The sequence below is a fragment of the Lepisosteus platostomus genome, chromosome 21 (assembly GCF_059453375.1).
Source record: "Lepisosteus platostomus isolate fLepPlt1 chromosome 21, fLepPlt1.hap1, whole genome shotgun sequence".
Classification (NCBI taxonomy): Eukaryota; Metazoa; Chordata; class Actinopteri; order Semionotiformes; family Lepisosteidae; genus Lepisosteus; species Lepisosteus platostomus.
Genome location: NC_142631.1, coordinates 17,622,855 through 17,641,775, shown reverse-complemented (window position 1 = coordinate 17,641,775; position 18,921 = coordinate 17,622,855). Strand labels below are relative to the sequence as shown.

At 51.2% G+C, this 18,921-nt stretch overlaps 1 protein-coding gene across 11 annotated transcripts in view; it reads right to left on the bottom strand.

Annotated features, from left to right (window-relative positions):
• Positions 1-18,921, bottom strand: part of sptan1 (spectrin alpha, non-erythrocytic 1) — a 42,881-nt gene that overhangs the window by 2,176 nt on the left and 21,784 nt on the right. For 4 of the 11 annotated variants that reach the window (XM_088615365.1, XM_088615363.1, XM_088615362.1 and 1 more), the window contains 30 exons: positions 18,852-18,908; positions 17,742-17,789; positions 16,579-16,670; positions 16,049-16,193; positions 15,140-15,321; positions 14,740-14,839; positions 14,165-14,362; positions 13,382-13,528; positions 13,074-13,177; positions 12,706-12,868; positions 12,016-12,030; positions 11,021-11,152; positions 10,511-10,648; positions 10,047-10,151; positions 9,479-9,687; positions 9,037-9,157; positions 8,771-8,892; positions 8,114-8,246; positions 7,420-7,518; positions 7,119-7,278; positions 6,245-6,321; positions 5,662-5,871; positions 5,221-5,517; positions 4,838-4,950; positions 4,191-4,208; positions 3,744-3,806; positions 2,199-2,253; positions 1,212-1,408; positions 1,061-1,114; positions 618-764 (listed from right to left, as the gene is read on the bottom strand). In XM_088615365.1, coding sequence (XP_088471491.1) covers positions 618-764; positions 1,061-1,114; positions 1,212-1,408; positions 2,199-2,253; positions 3,744-3,806; positions 4,191-4,208; positions 4,838-4,950; positions 5,221-5,517; positions 5,662-5,871; positions 6,245-6,321; positions 7,119-7,278; positions 7,420-7,518; positions 8,114-8,246; positions 8,771-8,892; positions 9,037-9,157; positions 9,479-9,687; positions 10,047-10,151; positions 10,511-10,648; positions 11,021-11,152; positions 12,016-12,030; positions 12,706-12,868; positions 13,074-13,177; positions 13,382-13,528; positions 14,165-14,362; positions 14,740-14,839; positions 15,140-15,321; positions 16,049-16,193; positions 16,579-16,670; positions 17,742-17,789; positions 18,852-18,908 — 3,701 coding nt within the window. The remainder of the gene's footprint in view (positions 1-617; positions 765-1,060; positions 1,115-1,211; positions 1,409-2,198; positions 2,254-3,743; positions 3,807-4,190; positions 4,209-4,837; positions 4,951-5,220; positions 5,518-5,661; positions 5,872-6,244; positions 6,322-7,118; positions 7,279-7,419; positions 7,519-8,113; positions 8,247-8,770; positions 8,893-9,036; positions 9,158-9,478; positions 9,688-10,046; positions 10,152-10,510; positions 10,649-11,020; positions 11,153-12,015; positions 12,031-12,705; positions 12,869-13,073; positions 13,178-13,381; positions 13,529-14,164; positions 14,363-14,739; positions 14,840-15,139; positions 15,322-16,048; positions 16,194-16,578; positions 16,671-17,741; positions 17,790-18,851; positions 18,909-18,921) is intronic. The other 7 variants (XM_088615368.1, XM_088615372.1, XM_088615369.1 and 4 more) reach the window with 5 other exon arrangements.

Here is an 18,921-nt window from a genome sequence, read left to right as displayed (position 1 = left end):
TGCTTTAACCACTGCCAAGAAAACAATACTTTTAACTGAAAAACTAGACAAAAGGTCACAATATTTCACCTTCCAATAGACTGCATATCACTTGGTAAGATCACAACTTGTTATAAAAATCAATTTTAACAGTGTAATGATTCTTTGAATCCATTCATTATATCTCTAAAATTGCCAGTAGTTTAATGTCACATTTTAATACTTACACATTAAAATACCATATTGAAAAACAGACACCAATACCACTAAAGTATAACATTATATGCATATATAAGTTTATATTCTAACGTAACCTTTACTGCTATCCTAATTATAGCCATTATATTATTTTCTTTCTTAGTTTTGTCTGTGCATAATGTTCATCTTCATCCTCTTGTATGTTTTTCCTCTTTCCTTTTCTTGCTTCCAGCACCTATTCAGAGCCTCAAGACACAGCTCTGGTTCTTCCTCTCTCCCTCTTTTGCTCTTCAATTTGTTTTTGCACTTATCCTCTCATAACCCCCCAAACATGTCACATTTTAAAAATACCACTTGGGGGAAAAAGAACCAGCTGATCTCCAAATCCAGCCAGGTCCTACAGGAGGAGCCTGCACCCTGTGTGGCAGTGAAGCACTGACCTGTTGGGGTCCACAGTGTCCAGGATGGACTCGAACTCGGGGTCGGGCTCTCCCTCCTCCACCATGGGCAGGTCATAGCCCAGCGAGCGCAGACACGACTTGAACTCCTGGTGGTTCAGACGGCCGAGCTTGTCCTTGTCGAAGTGCCTGGAAACACACAGCAAACTCCCTCGCGTCACAACAGGGGACATCTCCTCCGGACGCTTGAACGAACACTGGTCCTTGGGAGAAAACTCAGCTTCTCACCAGCAGGAAGGAAGACGTAGCCAGTACATACGCTGCACAATACACCGCACCTTACCACTATGTTTACAATTCTCCAAACTGTTATAGAATCCAGACGAACTTGAGTAAAAACACATCTGATACGCAGATCTTTCACTGCAACTGTGTGCACAAGAGGTAAGTGATCATCGGCAAACAAGAAAAACAAAATGACTCACTTGAACATCATGCTGAATTCTTTCAGAGCTTCTTCTGTCACACCAGTGGTGTTTCTGTGTAAAGAGACAGGCGTGCGTTTAGAGAAGGGAAGAACAAAGACTGGCTTCGTGAACAACTATCCCAGGCGAGACGCGGCAGGGCAGAGCTGACCTGGCCTGGATCTGCTGCTCCAGATTGTGCTGCATCCGCATGCCCAGCTGGTCCAGCTGGTCCCACTGCTGCGCCAGGCCCACGGTGCTGTGCTCAGTGTACTTGTTATCCAGGATCAGCGCCTCCTCCATGGCAGCACCCAGGTCCTCTATCTTCTTCAGCTGGCTGCGCATGGCACGGATCTCCTGATGCTTGCGCTGCAGAGGCAAGGGTTAAATAGAGTGAGGCTGGCCCGCCGTGAGCAGGCGCAGAGTGAGGCTGGCCCGCCGTGAGCAGGCGCAGAGTGAGGCTGGCCCGCCGTGAGCAGGCACAGAGTGAGGCTGGCCCACTGTGAGCAGGCACAGTCCAATACACACAAGATCCCTGGCTTTCAAAACTTCGCTCCACTACATCCAACACACATACACACATTCATCGAATGCGTTACAGAAATAAAACTAAGGAATCTCCTGCCAAAGGGAGAGCAGCCACTCGAAGGTATGGCATCAAGGACTGACAGTCCTCCCAGAGGTGCCACGATCACAAGCTGGACTAATACTCTCCAATGATGAACAAAATAAACCCTTGCAAAAGCTCAGATAAATGACAGACACCTTCCAAGAAATCCTAGTCATGGTTGACTAATGTAGCAGCTTTGTTGAAAAACGGGGGATCTGTCCTGAACGGTGCAACATGCTCAGAGCAGAGACCTGAACCTGCTGAGCCACTGGGGGAGATTACTGTCTGAACCTCAGGGCCCCACCAGTTCTGCAGAGGCTTTGCCGAAGAGCACCGAGGTGCTGCTTCACTAGTCGACTGTGACTGGGGTTCCCCCACGCAGCTGCGCACAGCTGGCGCAGGGTGGGACAGGGGTCTCGGGGCTCTCAGGCATTGACACTGAGGCCTGTGGGTGAATCAGAGGAGTGTGTGTACAGTACTAACAACTCATGGATGTCAACTAACATTCTTCTAGCCGGCGAGACCTGAGATCAGAGACGCGTCTCTCACCTTGGTGGCCTCCAGCTGCGACTCCAGTGTTCCCGACTCCTCCACCATGCAGGATCTGCACACAGACACGCGTCAGAGAGGCCAGCGGCAGCCGGGGCCCACAGTTATCACCCAGCAGCCACTCAACTCCCAGCAGCCCAGCAGCGGCACGGCTGCACCCTAACGGGCACCACGGCACTAAGGCCAGAGGCCAGAGGGCGACTCAATTTGGCCCCGTTTCCGATAGCGGGGTTCGTATATCGTGGAGCAACTTGACCAGATGGTAACTCTGAGCTGGACCAAAGGTAAACGATATAAAAAAAAAAAAAGCCAGCCCAATTCAAACAGCACTTCAAGGAAGGTAAAAAAAAACAAAAACAATCCAACAAACCAAAGCCATTAAGGATTGGAAGCCAAGTGCAGATTACTAGGAGAAACTTTTTTTAAAAGCCCTGAAATGAGCACCTTCCTAAAAACGCAGCGCACACCTGAAGAACAGCCTGGGGGGAACCCCACTGACTCAGGTCCACTGCCTGCACCAGCGCTTGGATCAGGACTCGCTACATACGGCAAGGCGCTGTTCTCACATGAAGCGTCATAACTTACCTGTCTTTAGGGAGTCAGAAAACCGAGGGGGGGGGAAATGAGGCAAGAAGGAGTTTGTGCCCCTGCTGTTTGCCCACGAGGGCCGGGCTGCTGTCCTGCACTTGGCCCCAGGTCTCAGTGCATGCCAAAGAAGCCATCCGCCACCATGGTACCCATACCATGCTTGGTTAGGCCCTTTGCGCGCAGGGGTGGAAACTGCCATGCTTGTCTGTTCAGGCTTGCGAACGGAAAGGCTTGAGATTTCTCTGGCTTGTCTTACTGCCCCTGCTGCTTCCTCAGTGCTGAATCTACACCCATAGATCACTGTTGAGGAGCTTCACCACAAAACAATATTTGCTCCATTAAGCTTTTTGAATCGATCCTCACTAGACTGCACACAAGACACGTGACATGCAGCGTTAGGGGGTACTTCTATCTCCTGAGTACCATGCCTCAGTGTCTGTGTGGTCACGCTGAAGCCAGAACACAGAAAATATGCAGCAGGTTGCATTTTTAGCACCCAACAGTGCAGAATATTACACTGTTTAAATAAGTGGATGATGGACACAAATGTTGAATACATGTGTCAAATAAAGAGTAAAAAGGGGTGTTCAGAGCCGAGTTTGTTTGGCAGCCACCTGCTAACGTAGCCAAGTCATGAGAACAAGCCGCACAGCAATAAGAACGTAACCAAAAATTGCAGTTTCAACCCCTGGTTTTGGTGCTTCAAACCAAAAAAAAAAAAAAAAAAGAAACCAAACCATCATAAACCCATCAAGTACCGACAGACGGCCAGCCTCACACAAAGCAGCAGCTGTGTCAGAAGAACCGAGCGGTTTAAAGCCGGAGTGCAGTGAGGGTTAGTCAGAAAGAAACACAGGTTTAGACTCAAGTGCTTCAGGGAAGGGGGAGGGACAGCGTGGGAGGCAGGAGAGAGGGACGGGGCCGGGAGAAAAGAAACCAGAAAAAAAGGAAAAAAACCTTCCAGAAAGATCATCACCGACTTCATACTGATAAACATGGATAACCCGCCGATAGGCTATGCTATTCAGAGAAGGGAGGGGAAGAGAAAGAATGTGAATACCGAAAGAAAGCCCAAACGAGAATTGAAAGACAAAACCAAAAAGGAAAAAATGAGTCAGAACAGAGGAGAAAAAAATTACGATGAAAAAAAAAAATGTACATATACACAAAATGTCAACTTGGATACCCTGCTGCGGGAATTACACCTGCAGAGTACAACCAGACACCCCGCCCCAGAAAGAGAGGCTTTCAGAAGATACCCAGATCGACATTTTCTTTGTCATACACCACAAAAACAGCACAGCAACAAAACAGACCTCTTCGTGACGCAATTACAATCATTTTTTTACACTACTAAGCACGCACAGACATTTAAACACAGAAAGAGAAAAATTTGATATTAACCCATCCAGTAGATATGTCCTGATTAGAAAATTGATCCAAGCATCAGGCAGCAGGAAAGAAGCAGCAGGGGGCGAAAAGGGAAAACAAAAACACAGAGAAAAATTGGTTAAAAACATTCAGTAGAAACAGTTTCCAGCACCGCTGGCGCCAATGTCCTTGTAAATCTCTACATGCCACATGACAGCACAGTAACTGCACGGAAGACGAGCATAAGCCTGTTCTCATGTTGAAACAGTCTTATGGCTGAAAACGGGGGTGGATATTTACTTAGTTACAGCAAAGTACCATCAATGTTCACATATCGACATGGAAAGGATGGAAGTGCTGATCAGAGACGAGGTGCCGAGCAGCAGGGATATTAAGAGCTGGTCAGAGCACTGGTTATCAACAGGAGGCAGATGCTTACACAGGGAGATGGATGGATTTTCACGTTACAGGTTATTAACATATAAGCTGCTCTGCAAGGTGTTTCAGAGCACGTCCTGACAAGGAACCACAGCATAGCCCAAGTCATTTCTACCTGAAGTACCAATCTGTATACCCCTACTTTCTACTCGCTAAGAGCTGCACGCTCCTGATCCATGGTGCTACTGGATCTGGGGAGCATTCGGGGAAGAATGCCCGCGCGCCTCTCTGGCGCCCCCTACCTGGTCTCCTGCAGCCACTGGTGGAAGGCGTTGGCGTGCTGGGCAAACTCCTGGCGCAGCTTGTCGTTCTCCTCCTGCCGGCGCTGCTCCTTCTGCAGCTCCTGCTCGCGCTCCTGCGGGAGAAAGGGGACGGCTGTCTCTCCCGCGGCGGAGCGGCCAGGCTCCGAGCGCCACCTCGACTCCCAGCGCGGGGGAGACGCGCGTGCACTGGGAGCCAGGCGTGCAAGCCCAGACGGGACAGTCCTAAGCGCTGATGAGTATTTGGTGAGGAATACCCCCCAGCTACCCTTCAGGTGACAGAAGGGTCCAACGCCTCAGAAGAGGCCCCATTCGTGAGTGAGGAACACGGCCTGCTGTATGAACGGCGGGGGCGGAGGCGGCACCTTGATGATCTTCTGCAGGTTCCTCCAGGTCTCCTCCAGGGCCTCCATGGTGAACCAGGTGTAGGGGTTGGACACCACGTGGTAGCTCTTGATCTGGCGGTCCAGCTCGGCCAGCTGGTTGAAGTCGGCCTGCGCGGAGCTGAGCGAGGAGCGGAAGGCCTCGTGGGCGTCCCGCAGAGCGCGGATCTCCTCCAGGGAGTTGCAGCGCACTGGGTCCGTCAGGTCCTCCTCGGCGTTCTCAAACCAGCTGTTAAACGCGGACGCCTTCTTGGCGAAGGTCAGGAAGAGGTCCTCCACCTGAACAAGGGGCAACAGCACTGCGCGTCAGGCAGTCTTCCCTCTTCACGAGATCTCCCAGGAATAAAATACCATGCCTAAGGACACCACAGAATTATTTTCCCATCCTGACGAGCAGGCAACACCCCTCTTGCCGATCCTGACCTTCCGGAAGTGCTCCTGGGCCTCCAGCAGCTTCTTCTTGCGGGCGGCGGAGTTGGAGAGCAGCTGGTTCCAGCGCTTCATGAGCGTGGCGTGGCGCGCCTCGATGGCCTTGGACTGCACGTGCTTGGCGGCCACCAGCTGGTCCTTGAGGGCCGTGATATTGGTGATGCCCTCCTGCTGGAAGGCCTGCAGTCCGGCATCGAAGGTCTCCTGCGCACAGCGGGGGACAGGCAGGTCTCAGCACAGCCAGCCTGGGGGGCGCTGCCCTCCCCCAGCCTGAGCCCCCCAGCCCAGCGGCCTGGGCACGACGGCTTTGCAACTCCCGCACAGCTCCAGGACTCGAGGAAAGCGTTTTGGCAACCATGTTTCTCCAACGCATACTTCTACAGCGCATGACCTTTAAAACACAGACATCCCGAAACTGAACAGTCCCTAGCTGGACACGCCTGCTTATGTTTCTTCATTCCCAATATTTTTATACTCTTTACAGAAAAAAAGTTAGGCGTTTCAGACTGCTTTATGGTAATCTTACAGGTTTCAGAACTATAATAGTAGTTGTGGTTCGGGGAGCGGACTCTCGCACCTGTTTAGTGAGCAGAGTCTGCACCGAGGAGAGGTCACGGCCGTAATCGTCCGTCTTCAGGCTATTCTCTTTCTCACCTGGAAAGGAACGAGGAAGTTCTCAAACCCACACAGAGACCGAACACAGACGCCAATAAAGCCTTTTGTTTTATAACGCATCTAGAGATGTGCCATCCCTGAAGATTTACACAAGTCACTTCCCCAACAACAAAGTGGCCCCTTCTTATTTAAAACACAGGCTTGCCTCCTGATCAGAAATCACACTCATACGCTGCAAGGCACATGTAAAAAGAAAAAAAAATCAAAATGCGAGATGCTAATATTAGTAGGGAACCGCAGTCCTGACGTCTTAGACCTGTTGTTAAATGTCGGTAACAAAATAAATTCATCGGCGGCATGGAAAAAAATGACAAATTTCAAATGAAGCACAAAATAGCAAACTTTTTGTGAAAGTACTGTAAGTCGCCATATTGTTTCAAATTTGCATTTGAGGTTCCTGCAAATTGTGCTGCGATGCGGCCCTTCCTGCTCACTAGTCACTGTAATGACTGACGTAACGTACAAGCGAATACGTACAGGTTGTGCAGCAGTTCTTTCTCTGCAGAAATGTCCAAATGTGATCTGCATGCAGCGTTAAAGAGTGATTTGTCGGCAAAACTGTCTCAAAGTCAAGATAAATATTTCTATGGGTTTGAAAGAGATCTAGTCCTGTTCACAGTGCAATACCGCCGCTTCACGTCAACCGATGCTCTGTTGCCTCGTTCTGAATTGCGGGATGCGGAGCTGTGCTTGCCGACGCCGAAGCGAGCAGCTCTTGGACGGAGTCGGCAGGGATCACCCAGCGACCCCTCCCCCTCCCCGGCAGCGGGACCCACCGATCCAGGACTCCACCACGTCGGCCTTCCAGTTGAACTGCAGGAAGGCCGAGTTCTCGTCCAGCTTGGCCTTCCTCTGCGCCGCGGCCTTCTCCAGCTCCGACACCTTGCCGCGCAGCGCCTTCATCTTGGCGCCGATGTTCTCCACGTGATGGTTGTTCTGTGGGGACACAGCCGGGCTCCTTCAACGTCTCGGCATTTCGATCGACGCGAGCTACACGCCTCGTAAACGTTTTTATAGTGCCACCCATTTCAAACGATCGCCCTGCACGCACGGATACGGCGTTTCAGTGCAACTTGCCTTCTGGATCAGATCGTCCCCATTCGCGCACACGTCGTTCACTCGGTCCCTGTGCACCGTGAAGTCCGTCTCGAAGGCCTCGTGCTTCTTCAGTAAGCCCTGTCAAACGGAAAGAGCACAGTTCAAGCCAAGCAGACAGAGCTCCGCACTGGAGGTACGCGATTCTACTGACCAAACAAATATTCTTCACGTTTAGAATTTGTATCAGTTTTGAAAGCAGGCGAAAGTCAGTTAGGTACCTTATAAACAAAAATACTACTACAAAATAATCGAGGGTGCCCAGAGAAGCAAAAAAGTCACTCCTTAAGTTGCAGCGAAGGCTATTCTGCTCCGAGATCAAGGCAGGACGCTTTGCCTCTGGCCCGTGATGTGGAATTTCCAAGACATGCTTGGTCTCTAAACATTAAAAACATAATAACTAAATACACAATAACTAAACCGAGTTTATTTCCTGCCACAGTCCGGCCACTGACCCCGAAGAGCATGAATCTGAAGCAAGAACGAGGTCTCATTAGTCTAAAGGGGATAACAGCTGTAACAGGAGAGCCTGAGCACCACAGCGTTTTCAGCTGGGGGAACAGTTAGAGCTTCTTATCAGAGGGCCTTTGTAAAAAAAAAAAAAAAAAAAAAAAAAAAAGCCCCCCCATCCCACAAATAAAACCCAATAAAGGTTCTTGCTTCGCAGAGGCCTGACCTGCACGGCAGCCAGCGTGTCCCCATAGTCCTCGCTGCCCACCAGGTTGAGCTTCTCGTTGATCCAGGCCTCCTCCTCCTCCACATTGGCCACGAACTGCTGGTACTCCAGGGACTCCTCCAGCCTCTGGCCCCTGCAGCGCGGAGACAAGACGGACCTTCACACTCCCAGCCGGCTCCGGCCGCCGGGGCTGCAAACCTCCCGCTGGGCTTCTCCGCCTGCAGCGGGCGGGATCACGCCCCTCGCACACCGGGGCAGGGCGAGAGAGGACAAGAGCAGCCCGGCCAGCCAGCGGGGGTGCTGAAGGAGGATCCCCACGGACCTCCAGGAACCTCAGACACGCAGCTGCCTGCAAGTCAACAAGCCGGACCGGCTCACTGGCCTCCTCTCACCTGCAGCCCGAGGATTTGACCACTCCAGCCTGATGATTTCACAGAACCAACTGCACTGTCACTAAAGAATATGGGTTTCGTGGAATCACTTAAAGAAATACATTTTTTAGGAAACGCACTGAACTAAATAAGGCTCTGAACCAGGACTCTTCCATGAGTGGTATTTGCCTTCAGTTCAGTAAACGGACCACGAGACCGCACCAAGGCACGCGCTCGACAACTGGACCCTGGCCCCCCGACGTCACGGGCAGGGCGGGGCACGTACCGAGCTGCAGCCAGGTCTCTCAGCTCCTTCCAGTGCTCCACAAACTGGGCCAGGCGCTGCTGGATCTCCTCCTGCCCGATCGTGTTGTCATCGGACAGCTTCCTCCCCGTCTCCAGCACGGACTAGAGGAGCACAGCCGTCGGGAACAGAGACGTTGGGTTAGTTATTTAACCTGCAACACGAGGAGCTCTTGCAGCCCCGGCACTGGACTGCCAGGTGTGGAAGCGCAGTTCCCGCTGGACACCTGCGAGCGCGCTCGTCCGTACCTGTATAGCAGGCTCATGGGCAGCCAGCTCGGCCTCCAGCCTCTTGTGTTTCTTCCGGAGGTTCTGCACCCCAGTCAGGTCACGGCCATAGTCCTCGGAGCTCACCAGCAGCTTCTTCTCCCTGCAGGGGGCGCCAGCGAGCAGTGCACGGTGAGATCAACGCTGGACTAGCTGGGAAGCACTAAAACTGGATACCAGACTCTTTCCAGGCTTAATGCAGATTGATACCTCTGCTCTGCAGGGCTAAAGGTTTTTCTAAACTTTTTTTTTTGAACATTCAGATACTGTGCAAGCAACTTGAGCTGATTTACCGATACCTTCATTTTTTGCGCTACTAGAAATGTTAAAAACAGAAAAATGTAGCACGCCAACACAACTACAGACTGGGGCCGCAGAACCGATCTGCCCTTCGCTGGGATGCGGGGTCCTCGGAGACACTCACTTGATCCAGGACTCCTCGTCATCCAGGTCCCTGAAGAACTGGTGCAGGCGGTGCGACTCGTTCAGCTTGGCCTGCCGGCCGGCCGCCATGCTCTTGATTTTGACGAAGCGCCCGTTGACCGCGTTGCGCTTGTCCTTCACCTGGGACGTGTCGAAGGCGTTGCTGGCCATCAGGCTGTCTGCCTGGCCGTTCAGGTCTTTCAGCCGGTCCTGCAGACACAAGTGTTAGCACCGGTCACTCGGCCCCTTGCTCTTCTCCCCACCTCAGGACTCTCTACGGCTTTGAGCTTTCCTCGTGAAGAGGAGCGTGCACGGTATGAAAGTTATTCCAGCATCAGTTATCGGGCATTTCCTTTCATTTATCACCCATGTGAAGCATTTAAGAAAAAAAGATGCTAAGATTTGAGACACGAAACAAAAATCTGTCAAATGTGCAACACATTTAGCTGGTCTCTGACAAAAATACCCCAGATTCCCTGTTCAAAATCGATTATACAGTCTGTGACTGCAACACCTGGGTGCAGTCCCAGGTGGCTCTGAAGCAGAGCTATCCAGGCTGCATGCAGTACCTCATGTGCAGAGATGTCGGCCTCCAGCAGCTGGTGCTTCTTCAGAAGATTATTGACAGAAGCAAGATCCTTCCCATAATCCTCTGAGGCCAGGAGGGCCTCAACCTGGAGGGAGACAGAAGAAAGAGCTTGAAAAGCTGCTGGTCTGATGAAAATACTGGTATTCAAAGGTGAGGAAATTAAAATTCTAAAAGACAGAGGTTCATTTCTATCCAGTTTGATCGAATTTAGCCCTTTTTGAGTCGATTCTCTAAGTCTTTCCATTGAAACAAGGTACAATCAAAAAGGTAGTTTGATTACAGTCTCTAAATGTCACAGTATCAATGGCTATGAAATTCACTGTCTGTGCTAAAAGGAAGCTAGATACCTGTAGCCCGTTTCCACCGGGACAAATCACGTCCAGCTTTAATACAGGAATCTGAGCTGAAGCAGCTGCCCGTGGGCCTAAGCACTTGCTCCCTCACCTCAGACAGCCAGAAGTCAAAGTCCTTGATTCCAGTGTTGAAGTTCTGCTGCTTGTTGGCCTCCTTCAGTTTCTGGCTCTTCTCAGCTGACTTGTTCACCAAGAACTGCCACTGGTCATCCAGGGCACTGAGACGAGCCTGCAGAGGAGGAGGAGGAGGAGGGTGAAACTGACAGCTGCGCGTACTGTTACTGCTAAAAACTGCTCGTCAGCATCTCTCCTTGCTTTACAACAGCAGTGCCCTCTGGGCGCCCATGACAGACTCCTCTTCAGTCTTACTTAGGTGCCTTTTTTCAAAAGGGACACAAACTCCAAAACAAGCCACGCAGGTTCTCTGTCCTGCACGATTTTCTCTTCCGTCATCGACGTGATCAGCACCTTTCAAGTGGGAGACAAACGGACTCTAATCTAGATCAACGGCAAACCGCCGGCGCCCACACGGGCAGACGTGGAGCTGATCGGTGATCGGGCCGGCTCCGAGCCGGCGGCACGGCGAGGACGCGGGACCCACCTTGACGGCGTCCTCGCTCCCGGCGCAGGCGCCCCGCTGGATGAGCGAGTTCCCCGTGTCGATGACACCGCGGATGCGGTCGGCATTGGCGTGGAGCTCGGCCTCGAAGGCCTGGTGCTTCTGGTGTTTGCTCTGCGGGCCACCGAGGGGACAGGGGGGACAAGGTCAGAGCCAGGGGGAACGGAGACGGGGAAAAGTCCCCCAGCCAGCCAACTACAGGGCGTGACCTGCAGCCCTATTATTGAGCGCTTGTACAAACGGGTGCTAAATGGAACATAAATGCCGCAAACCATAACATTGATCTTACCTTTGGTAGCTAAATCAACCATAACACAAAATTTGGGGAAAAAAAAAATGCAGATGGTAGAACACACTCAGTATTAATTTTACAATAACTGACAACGGCTTGAGTGATGAATTGTGAAAACATCAGAACAAGAGGCCAGCGTTTTCTCAATTGCTAGAGACACCACAGCTCACTAGACATTCAAAAAAATGAAGAGACTGTCCTGAACACACAGCAGTGTTTTCCACACCTGAACAGCGTTTTAAACATCGTTCCAGACTTGCAAATACCCCCCCATGGAAACAAGATGGGTCCGTGGCCCATGCTTGAATACATTCTCAACGGTACTGGATCGAAGTGGTTTAGAGAAACGCGTGCGCCCGTTCACCAATGGATAGCGTTTTTGTAAATGTTCTTAAGTCTTCTAAAGGAGCATTGTTAAATACTGCAGCGTGGAACGAGTTTTAAAATAGACACCCCAAGAGTTAAGACAAAACAAAAATGAAAGCACACCCAGCTTCTTTAGTGTCACGGACTTACACTAAGAACTGCAGAACTATTCACAAAAAAGCAAGCACGCCAAGTACGGATGAACAGAAGACACATGGGTGGAGGTCCAGCCAAGCCGACTGTGTATCTACACACTTATCAGAAGAGACTTACACCCAGTCAAGAGACCCTACAGTTAGTACAGACACTATTCACTTACCAGCAGTTTGGACAGCTAAAAACAGACATAGAAAGAAAGAAGATATTCAGTATTTCATTCGGAGAGATGCAGGAGATCATAAGAAAAGGACAATGTAAAAATATTGAGAGGATGAGGAATAGAAACTGCTCATCAGCAGTGAGAAAAATTGGAAATGCCAAATACGTTCGTATTTTACAGCTCCTCGGTGCAGAACGGCCAATTGGTCATCGACTTCCTGATGTAACCCTTGTACTGCACACAGGACCCCTGCGCTCGCTGCTCTGACACGCTGTGATGCTGGCCCTGACATCACTACAAGCTGGCAGGTGGTTCTGCTTCATCTCCGGGACTCACTGCTACACGGCAAGCCAAGACAAGCTGAGCCATCTGCACCTAGGGGCTCAACGTGCTACAAGTCTTAGGAGAGGCGCACTGAGGCCCTCGACCACTTCTCTACATGGCTAACTTGAAAACCTCAGAGAAAATCAGCATGCTCTACAGAGCTTAGACCACAATAAACTCGTGGGATATTTCCTAGTTTGCAGAATGACTCCTATGTATTCAGCTGCTGCCTGTTAAAACACATTCTAGAACCGTTTTAGCAAAACCAGATGTAAATGTTTATTTTTAGTAATTCGGGTGGTTTGCCAATCATAATGTCCTAAGGTGAAACATACGCTTTCACATTCCTGGCCCCGATCCCCTTACCTGGATGTTGGTGGGATCCTTGTAGGACTCGTCCGTAGCGGTCTGGAGCTTCTCGCTGATCCAGGCCTCGATCTCGTCCACATCCCGGCTGAACTGCTGCAGGGTCTGCGACTCGCCCAGCTTGGACCTCTTCTCAATCATCTGGGCCTTCAAGTGGCGCCACCTGCAATCCGCACACAGCTTCAGCACCGACATGCAAGTGATCGTCACCGAGGCGTTTCCTGTGCGCGCTGCGAGAGCGATGTAAACTCCAGGACATGCTAGAACTCTGCAGCACAAGCACAAATCCCTTTTTCCAAGGGCTACATAAACCTGCACAGAAGGCATCTCAACGACGGCCTCCCAGTGAGGCCAGCAGCCACACTGACCTGTCCAGGACCTCATTGCGCCTGTTGGAGATGTCCTGCTTAGCATAGTGATCGGCTCCAATCAGCTGATCAGCAAAGGACTGCAGAGCGGCGATCTTCTCCTCCTGCAGGGGACAGGGACACAGAGAGTTTCAGATGCTGCATACTTGTACAGCAACCCAAAAGCAACTGAAGGTCAATATTAATTTCCGTGAATAATACTACAGCCCACTGGACCATGAGCAATTCGTTTGGCGCAGGTCTCCGAGCTGTGACCTCAGCATTTCCCCTTTGCTATCAAGGCGAAAATGCAGCAGCCTCGCACTGACCTGCACATTGATGGCCTTATCGAAGTCCTCGTGCTTCTTGATGAGGGCTTCCACGCTGTCCAGAGAGTCGCCCTTGTCATCGCTGGCCAGGAAGGCCTCCCGAGCCGCCATCCAGTTCTCCGCCTGCTCGCAGTCCCGGTTGAACAGCTGGGAGGGGACGAATACCACATGGCCAGTTACCACGCACTGTCTCCCTGCCTACCTCTCCTGCAGCAAGAGAGCTAAACGTCTGTCTGACTCACTATCTCAATGCATCGCATCTGTTGAATCAAGCTGATCTGAAAAATAACACATTGAACTAGTGCTCATCCAACAGTGAATCCTCTTCAAGTTGTTCATTTATTGAAGTGGAGCTGTGATTCCAGTTTCTCAGACTGGTTATTAAATCTCTATTACAATATTAATTTATAGATGTTATCAAAAAATTCGACATCTTGAATTAAGGACAAAATTGGTAACTTTGTGAAAGTACTATAAGTTGCAAAGTTGTCACAAACTCGCGAGGAGAGGGCTGGCCGGGCCAGAGGCAGGGAGGAGGGGCCGCGGTGTAGGAGGTGTGAGAGGAGAGGCCTGGCCGGGCCAGAGGCAGGGAGGAGGGGCCGCGGTGTAGGAGGTGTGAGAGGAGAGGCCTGGCCGGGCCAGAGGCAGGGAGGAGGGGCCGCGGTGTAGGAGGTGTGAGAGGAGAGGCCTGGCCGGGCCAGAGGCAGGGAGGAGGGGCCGCGGTGTAGGAGGTGTGAGAGGAGAGGCCTGGCCGGGCCAGAGCCATAGAGGACGAGGCTGTACCTGCAGCTCCAGGCACTGGTCCAGCATCATCCTGCGCTGCACCCAGGCCTTCTCCAGGTCCGCCCGCTCATGGTCCAGGAGCTCCAGCTTCTCCTTGATCTCGGGGCTGGCGTAGTGCCCGCGGGCCAGCAGCTGCTGCCCGAACTGCTCGAAGGCCTGGAAGGTGCCGACCCGGGCGTCGATTTCGGTGCGGTGCTCCTGCACACAGCCGGGAACAAAGAGCAGGACCTTAGCAGCGAAGGAATTCCACCACATCGGCAGGAATTTCAACATTGTAGAAAAAAAGCCTTTTGTTCCATTTGCAAAAACAGAAGAAGAAAGGCTCAAAGGGGAGCCAGATCGATAATATACAGCTGAAGTGTGTTTATCGGAACTAATTCAGAGCCTAAAATCTTTATCACAGAAGACAGGTGGTTGGAAAAATGAAAATAACTTTTCATTGAATGAAATGAAAGAAACAGAAGAATGCAGAAGCATTTATAGTGTGCCGTTTAGGGCGTATCCCCGTCCAGGCCTGCCCTGTATTCGACTCCGATCAGTGGCCACAGGCTGAGAGCTGCGCTGGGCTGCAGTACCTGGTGTCTCTCCAGCAGAGCCTCAGCCCCCGTCACGTCCTTGGCCAGCTCTTCCGACGACACCAGTCCACGGATTCCATTGATCCAGGACATCAGGTCCCTGAAGAGGAAGATAAACAACAGTGCTGCTCAGCCGCTGCGCTCTTCCAGCACAGATTAGCACAGTTTCACAAGACGCAAGAACACAAATCTTTGTGAGGTCACGGAGCATGTGCTCAAAACAGTTGAGCATACACTCCATTACGTGTGTGTGTGTGGGTGGACCACAATCATGCACCAGGAGCTTTCAGAACCTGCTTCGACTCTTGGCTCTGCGCTCTGCTTCCCGAACAAGGCACGTTTCTCCTCCTGGGGGACTGCGTTAATCCGGCTGGCCTGTGCCCCGGTCACCCCCCGTTACCTGAAGTCGCTGAGGAAGCGCTGCAGGTCGTGGGAATCGCCCAGTTTCTCCTTGCGCTGGTCCGCGCGGCCCACCAAGCTGGTCCAGGCCTGGTTCAGCTCCGTGCACTTCTCCTGGATGTCGTCGACGGCCTCCGGGTGGGACTGGATCAGCCGCTCGGCCGTTTCCCCCAGGGAGTTCACCTGCACGGCGACGCCACAGCGCGGGGTGTTGAAATCGTGTGCATTTCACCTGCGGTCACCATGCCGCCCAGAACGGAGCCGTGGAAGGTCAGGCTATCCTCAGCCCCTGGGCCTAGTGAAGTCCATCCCTCCGTCTGCTAACAACTTTCTCCAATTCAGGGCTGCGGGGGAGCTGGAGCCTATCCCAGCAGGCCACAGGCGCCAAGGCAGGCCACACCCTGGGTGGGACACCAGTCCATCCCAGGGCACACACAGACACAGGCACTGGATAATAACAATTCCATTAGGAATAATATTCCTCTATTTTAGTAAATAAATAAAAAAATTCACATCATTCCGGATGTGGAATGTGGAAACCGATCCCAGGTTTTTATCAAAGGATCCTCAAGAGAGTCCGCTACGATGGAACTACCACTCAGCTGGATCTCGGAGCTACAGACCTGAAAGGTAGAGAGTTCCATCACAGTAACTGTACAACAGGACTGGATCCAATGAAGCCAAGGGGGGGGCAAATACAGAAGCCCCCAGTGCTGAACCATCAGCTTTCCAACGGTTTACTGCTGGAAACGTCAGCCAGCCCACCCGGAGCCCCTCCTGCTGCTGTGGGACGCCTGGACTGGAGCTACCTCTTGGCAGGAGTGTCCCTGCCGCGGTCCAGAAAAAGGGACCCCGTCCCCAGAGCCAGGCTACATTGGGCCCCTGTCGCCAGCGGCGGTCCAGGCGTTACCTTGTCTCCGAGCGCGGCCAGGTCCCTCTCGAAGCCCTCGTGCTTGCGCTGCAGGGCCTGCACGCTGGCCAGATCGTGACCGTAGTTGTCGGTGTTCAGCGCCTGGTTCTTCTCCTCGATCCACTCCTTGGTCTCGTCGGCGTCCCTGGACAGTGAGCGCGCGTTAGCGGACCGCGACAAGAGCCAGGACACTCCAGGCCGGACTAACAAATACGGCGGACAAATTTAGCCTGCAAGAGGGCAGGAACCAGAGGAACTAACGAAGGGAAGGCCGCGCTTGCTCATTTTTTAGCCGGCAGGAACATTTTAAAACAATAGATGCATCAGAGAAATTACCACTAAGCAAATGCATCTACGCCACTAAATGGGGAAAGAAAACAAAGATTTATACATTTTAAAAATGGTAACGAAGCCCGTAAGGGTTTAAGCTTTTCCATTAAAAACGTAGCAGGCTGAAGGCGAGAGCGAGTCAGTTTAAAGACGCAGCAGCAGAGGGCTGCAGGAGAAACGGAGGGGCGTCCGCGTGGCACCTGTGGAAGCGCTGCACCTCGTGGGCGCTGCCCAGCAGGTTGCTCCTCTCCTCCGCCAGCTGCTGTAGGGACCTCCAGCGCTCGTTCAGCTCCTGAGAGGGAGGGGAAAAGGAGACGAGGTGGGGTTACAGGCAGTCAGCAAGCCCCCAGGGGTACGCTGAAGCCCCAGGGATCCACCCTATTGGCTATTAGGGTTCGGGCAGTTGTGACGGAGCGAAGCTGACAAACTGCACGACTAAATGCGATTTTTAAAAAGATATCTTTACCAAGTGCCCATCTTAAATTCCCCTTTGCAGCCTTTGAATGAAGTTTTTAGTTCTGAATGAGACCATTGCTGGTGGTACCCCGATTTCTAGGAGTGAGACGGGCAAACCCGTCTGTACAGATGAGGGTTATTCATTTGCAAACAAAAACGAAAAGGCACACGCACGGTTTTTCAGCGGGAAATCAACGACGGTGACCGAAGGGCGACAACACCACAGGAGACGAGACAGTAAGCCGGGACTGCCAGAGGAGAACGACACACAGGTGTGCAGGAGGGGGAATGGGTCTCAGCAGGTTAATGCAATGAGGCAGATGGACAACATTTTGTGGCAATATGAGAACCAGTATAGTAATTTACCCACCCTTAGAACCGAGTTGTTAGTCTTCGACTTTAGACAAAAAAACGGAACAATTTGGATCAATCCATTTCGTAATTATTAATTATTTTGGAAATAGTCCGAGTGGCACAGCGAGAGCAGTCCGTGCCTGCAGAGGCAAGCGTGCATCACACTGCAGACGCTGTGGTCCCACTAACACGTCACCACAATCCTGCGGGCGGTCAGTGGGCCAACAGGACCGAGGGAATAAACCCCTGTGGAGCACAGCAGGCTGCTGCAGCTGCCACCCTGGTGTTCTCCCAGACCCGACACATCTGGATGGGGTCTACCAGCCACTAATGAGTGAACAGGCCAGGTGGGCACCATGCCCCCCCGGCACGCATCTCCGTGCGGGAGGCGCAGAAGCTGGGAGCACACCGGGAATGAGATGGAAGAACACACGAGCGAAGAAGGGAAGTGGATGCATTCGCCTTCATGCGGAGCGCATGTTAAGGAGAGACGAGGAAGGGAAGGGGTCTTGAGCAGACAGAGGATACAGGACAGGGGGCAGGGGACTCTTACCTTGATGGTATTAAAGCTAGTCACCGTTTGTACCGTCAAGCGTATAGACTACATCCAAATAAGAGCAGACAGAGAAGAGGGGAAACAAAAAACCAGACCAATCAGAAGATTCACTACAGGTGCTCTGAGAGCACGATGTGTTTAGACATCTGTCATCAGTGTAGATGAAGATCCCACCACCCGATACGTAGAAGCATGCAATGAATAATGTTATAAATGAAGATCTGTGCAGGACTGAGGATTAAGGCTTTGGGGGAAAAAAAAGAGACTATAGTGGCGTATTGATAAATACTTGAGATATCAATCCTGGCAAAATTATCCATAACGTTTCATTACAGATGATTTTGCCCATCTGGTACTATATCCAAAATTAATTTGTAATTATATTCAAATTAGATACATTTTGCTGAATCAAACGGTAAAACCCTCTAAATCCAGCCCTGAACAGTGTTACCCACTGGAGAAAGATGAAATGGAAATGAAGAAAGGCAGTCATGTATGATACTGGGAGAGGGTTTTAGGAAGAAGTGAAAAATTTCCAGTTTGGATAAAAACCCACTGTGGAACAAAGTCTATAGCAAACTCCAAGGGTGAATTTTCCAGATTTCAAAATAATGCTTTGATTAAAAAATTACAGAACACAGAGTATTGAGTAAAATGTTTAGATCTTCTAGCTATTGCAACTCAAAAATCAACTAAAAACACTAAAAACACAATGCACTTCCTTCTACCCAAACCTAAGCATTTTCACATTACACCTGTTTAATGTTCTGCGTTTGGAAAAGGGGTGTTATCTAAATTAATAGAAGTCTTCAGCTATAGGATCATGCAGGTCATAGCTTAGCTCACGATCATTAGGGTTTCCGTGGCACAAAACTAGAGTATGACTTTGGAAATGGCTGATGACTACAATCTTTCCAGCATGATTCACACATCACCATCATCATCATTTGTAAGATCGTGCTGTCGGGTGAGAGTTCATGCAATGGTCTTGAAATGGAAGAATATGCAAGTTGATGGCGAAAGAATGGTTTTAAATGTTAAAAGATGACTAGGCCTGCTTAGCCAAGTCAGACCTTTAATGGAGAGCAGGAGACAAGCGCGTCTTACCTTCCAAGGCGAGGCGGTTTTCGAGTCGGCTTCATCCCTTGCCGATCCCAAAGCCTCCTGTCAGGAAAGG